Below are 5,257 nucleotides of genomic sequence, written 5' to 3'. Positions count from 1 at the left end.
GGTGCATGGAGGCTCTGAGTCTGGAGACTTCGTCTTCAGGTGAATCTACAACTCAAGTTCAGCGTTTGTGACATCGACTTGGTCAAGGCAATGAAAGTGGGAAGCTGGCAGGTTGGTTAGGGAAGGCAAGCCAAGAGTTGGAGTTATGGAGTTTGGGGTTCAGTCTCCAGTGGGGAGTCACCAAAAAGGGGTAAAGTTGGGGAGTTGGACAGTAACTTAAGTGCAATATAAAACATCTCTCTGGGTAAATATGAATATTGGCTAGAGGATGCCAAACTCTGGTAGGTGGAGAGCCAACAAGGAACTGAAAGAAGGTTGTGGAACTGGAGACCCATAGGTGGGGAATCGATGGGGACATTGGAGAGAAGGAAAATCTCAGCCAAATCTAATTAACAGTGATAAGCACTCATCATCAACAGGAGGCAACTATGCTAAGCTTTTTACATATATTTCCTAAATCTGTCAACCACCTCAAGATGAGGATACCTCTAGTCCTACTATTTGGTGGGTGGGATTTAACATTTAGAACAGTTTGATTGGCCCTCCAAGTTCAAATAGCAAATATATATAGATCTTAAATTCAAAATCCGAGTTTATGATAATAAAGATTTTACATTTTATATCATTTAGAAAAGTGTTTTTTTTTTTTAAGCAAATACTCTTTTAACATACCTCACTTTGTTGTACTGTGTATATTTCCTTTTGTGAATTGTGAGAGTGTTCCCTTTACTTGTTATTCTGGTGGGATGTTCAATGGGTCATGTCTTGGTAATGTAAAATCCTCTCTACATTTTCTTTTGGATAAATTTCCTTTTGCTGCTTCATTATTCTTGGCATCTAGGAGCTGTAACTAGGGTTGGAATATTGCAAGAACCAAGGACATTTTCTCCTCCTCACCATCTCTAGGGGCCACTGAGCTTATTAGAACTTTCTCCCCACTTTACTTTTTTTTATTTAATTTAATTTTTTCAGTGTCCAAGACTCATTGTTTATGCACCACACACAGTGCTCCATGCAAGATGTGCCCTCCTTAATACCCACCACCAGGCTCACATATCTCTTCACCGACCTCTCCTCTAAAACCCTGCTTGTCTCTCAGAGTCCAGTCTCTCATGTTTCATCTCCCCTTCCGATTTCCTACAATTCACTTCTTTCCTTCACTTAATATCCTTCATATTATTTCTTATGCCCCACAAGTAAGTGAAACCATATGATAATTGACTTTTTCTGCTTGACTTATTTGACTCAGCATAACCTCCAGTCCTGTCCATGTTTATACAAAAGTTGGGTATTCATCCTTTCTGATGGAAGCATAATATTCCACTTTATATATGGACCATATCTTCTTTTTTTAAAATATTTTATTTATTTATTTGACAGACGGAGATCACAAGTAGGCAGAGAAGCAGGCAGAGAGAGAGAGAGGAGGAAGCAAGCTCCCTGCTGAGCAGAGAGCCCAATGTGGGTCTCGATCCCAGGACCCTGGGATCATGACCCAAGCCAAAGGCAGAGGCTTTAACCCACTGAGCCACCCAGGTGCCCTGGACCATATCTTCTTTACCCATTCATCTGTTGAAGAGCATCTTGGCTCTTTCCACAATTTGGTGATTGTGACCATTGCTACTATGAACATTGAGGTCCAGATCGCCCTTCTTATCACTCCATCTGTATCTTTGGGGTAAATACCCACTTTCCTTCCTCAAAATTTTGAAGCTTTTTTAGTGTTTTTTTTCTTTATTTTTTATTTGAGAGAGAGAGAGAGACAACTAGAAGGAGATGGATAAAGAGAAATATCACAAGGGGCGGGGGTGGGAGGAGGAGAAGCAAGCTTCCTTCTGAGCAGGGAGATTGATGTGGGGCTTGATCCCAGGACCCTGGGATCATGACCTGATCCGAAGGCAGACACTTAACCAACTGAGCCACATAGGTGCTCCTTTTATGTTTCTTTAAATACTGAACACAATATGATACTATTGAAATGGAGACCATTGATCACATGCTCATAGGAGACTTAACTCCTGGAATTTGGATGCAATTTGACATTTTTAGGGGAATGACAATCTAATGTGGACAGCTTGTTTTTATCAATGTTTGCCTAATTATTGTGGCTAGACATGAGAATAGTCTGGTGGTGATTTTTTTTAATTCTTTATTCTTTTTTTTTTTCATTTATTTATTTGACAGACAGAGATCCCAAGCAGGCAGAGAGGCAGGCAGAGATAGAGAGAGAGAGAGAGAGAGGGGTAAGCAGGCTCCCCACTGAGCAGAGAGCCCAACACAGGCCTCAATCCCAGGACCCCAGGATCATGACCTGAGCTGAAGGCAGAGGCATTAACCCACTGAGCCACCCAGGCTCCCCCGCCTGGTGGTGATTTTTAAAACAATAATTGAACAAACAAAAAGCAGAATTGTAAAGGGGAGTGGGAGATACAGGCTTCCAGTTAAGGAGCAAATGAGTCACGGGAATAAAAGGCACAGCCTAGGTAATATAGTCATTGATATTATCACAGTGTTGTGTGGTGACAGATGGCAACTCCACATGTGGTGAGCATGGCATTATGTTTAAACTGTTGAGTTACTGTGTTGTACATCCAAAACTAATTTAATAATGTGCGTCAATCACACAGGATCTAAAAATTAACTTTAAAAAAAAAAAAAAACCTCAAGTGTTTTCTCAGAGTCTTTGCAATGGTTGTTCTTTCTCATAGCCACATATTTTCCTAAATAACACTGTGTCTCCTGCTGTCTCCTCCTTGAGGTCTCTATGTAAATGTGTGTTGGCCTATCCAAGCAACAGCTAAAAATTAACACCACCCACTCTTTCTTTTTATCCCACTTTGTTTCTCTTCATAGCACCTGTCGCCTTCTGACATTCTATCTGATCTTTTATTTGCATGTCTTCTCTATCACTGAACTATGCAGACACTTGTTTCTTGACACCTATACTCTTTGCCTGGAGGCTAGACATTACTCAAGCTTACCTCAAATGTGTGACAGAATTTCCAATTGAAAGTATAGAATACATGAATATATGTGGAAAATGTCAAGTGTGGGATGCACACTCATATTCAGAGCTGGCATTCTCTTGAGAGGGGACGTGTTCCATAGAAAACCTATAGATACTGACTTTGTGAATGTAAAAAAAATTGTAGAATATCAACGATATTTGTAATGTTCATTTTAGAGAAAATAAGCCATGTTATTTTTTTTGTTCCCTAGTAGTCACCTCAACTACATGGTACCAGGTAATGATACACAAATGTCAGAATTTCTTCTTCTTGGATTATCAGAGGAACCAGAATTACAGCTCCTTATATTTAGCCTTTTCCTGTCCATGTACCTGATCACTGTGTTTGGAAACCTTATCATCATCCTGGCCGTCAGCTCAGACTCCCACCTCCACACCCCCATGTACTTCTTCCTCACCAACCTGTCCTTTGTAGACATCTGTTTCATCTCCACCACCATCCCCAAGATGCTTCAGAACATCCAGACTCATAGCAAAGTCATAACCTACGGAGGTTGCATCACTCAGATATACTTTTTCCTGTTCTTGGCTGGATTGGACAATTTTCTCCTGGCTGTGATGGCCTATGACCGCTTTGTGGCCATCTGCCACCCCCTGAACTACATGGTCATCATGAAACCCACCTACTGTGTACTGCTGGTTCTGATGTCCTGGATGATGAGTTCCCTGAATTCCTTATTACAAAGTTTAATGGTGTTGTGGCTGTCCTTCTGTAGATTGGTGGAAATCTCCCACTTTTTCTGTGAAATCAATCAAGTGGTCCATCTTGCTTGTTCTGACAAGTTTCTTAATGACATGGTGATGCATTTTGCAGCTGGCTTGTTAGGTGGTGCTTCCCTAGCTGGGATCCTTTACTCTTACTCCAAGATAGTATCTTCAATACATAGAATCTCATCAGTTCAGGGCAAGTACAAAGCTTTTTCAACCTGTGCATCTCACCTTTTAGTTGTCTGCCTATTTTATTGTACAATCCTAGGAGTGTACCTTAGCTCTGCTTCTCTCCAAAGCTCCCACTCAAGCACAGTAGCCTCAGTGATGTACACTGTGGTCACACCTATGCTAAACCCCTTCATCTACAGCCTGAGGAACAAAGACATAAAGATGGCTCTGAAAAGAATCATTGGGGTTCCAGTGATGTAAAAAGTGCACATGATTGCAGGGCTCACAGCCTTGGAAGCAGGAACTGCTATTCTTCCATTGGACTATGGAAGTAGAATATGTTCTTTCTATTTATTTCCTAGAATTTTCATTTATTTGAATTTAATTCATTTTATCCACATACTTAAGTAACTCACTTTATTAATCTTCTGCTTTGTCTGTTACACAATTTCCCCTTTGTCCATTTTCTGCTGTTCCCAATATGTCCCCCCCCCATCTTTGGACCACAAATGACTGAAAATTTCTTTATTTTATATGGGACATGTTGGATTTCTTAAAGTAATTTCACTTCAAATGACATATATCTTGTCAAGTAAATTTTCCCTAGATTTCCCCCAAAGAATCATCATGAGTTGCATTCTTCATATGGGAGAATCTACAGTTGGCCACCAAGCCCTTTACAGAATTTCATTGTAGAGAATAATAATAATAATAATAATAATAAATTCCAGTTTTCACCTAGGGTTTGTCAATCTTTTTACATCACTACTGTAACTCATTTTTATTATAACATGTACTCTAATACTATTCCCTTTAATTCTTAGGCTACTGACAGGGATGCCTGGGCACTTACCTGCACCCCTGTGCTTGTGGAATTCCCATAGACTCATCCCTGACTAGAGCCTCTGCTGTGGCTGCACCAGCCCTTGGGTTCTTACTGTGATTGCAAGACATGCCTCAACTACACCCATCAGAGAACTCTAACAAAACAAGGTTTAATACTCACAGGTACTGGAGGATAGAGGCAGAAAAGCCTGGGGGATGGAGAGGGAGAGCAGAGTTTCAGAGAGAAAGGCCAGAACTGGGCCCCTACCTTTGGGGTCCCTGAGAGGGTGGCTGGTAGTTTGTAGGTTCACTATGATTTTATTATTATTATTTCTTTCTTTTCTAAAAAATTTTGTTCTTTTTTTTTCAGTGTTCCAAGATTCATTGTTTATGCAGCACACCCACTGCACCATGCAATACATGCCCTCCTTAATACCCACCAGGCTCACCCAACACCCCACTCTTCTCCCCTCCAAAACCCTCAGCTTGTTTCTCAGAGTCCACAGTCTCTCATTTTTAAATTTT

General features: G+C 40.8%; 1 protein-coding gene across 1 annotated transcript; it reads left to right on the top strand.

Annotated features, from left to right (window-relative positions):
- Nucleotides 1-1,721: 1,721 nt before the first annotated feature.
- Nucleotides 1,722-4,168, top strand: LOC125083369 (olfactory receptor 7A17-like). Its single transcript, XM_047699803.1, has 2 exons — nt 1,722-1,743; nt 3,219-4,168. Exon 2 carries the CDS (start codon nt 3,236-3,238, stop codon nt 4,166-4,168), a length of 933 nt encoding a protein of 310 aa, XP_047555759.1. The 5' UTR covers nt 1,722-1,743; nt 3,219-3,235.
- The last annotated feature ends 1,089 nt before the right edge of the window (nt 4,169-5,257 follow it).

This window comes from Lutra lutra, chromosome 1 (assembly GCF_902655055.1).
Source record: "Lutra lutra chromosome 1, mLutLut1.2, whole genome shotgun sequence".
Taxonomy (NCBI): Eukaryota; Metazoa; Chordata; class Mammalia; order Carnivora; family Mustelidae; genus Lutra; species Lutra lutra.
The sequence above is the reverse complement of the archived record's forward strand: the minus strand, read 5'-3'. Positions and strand labels throughout refer to the sequence as shown.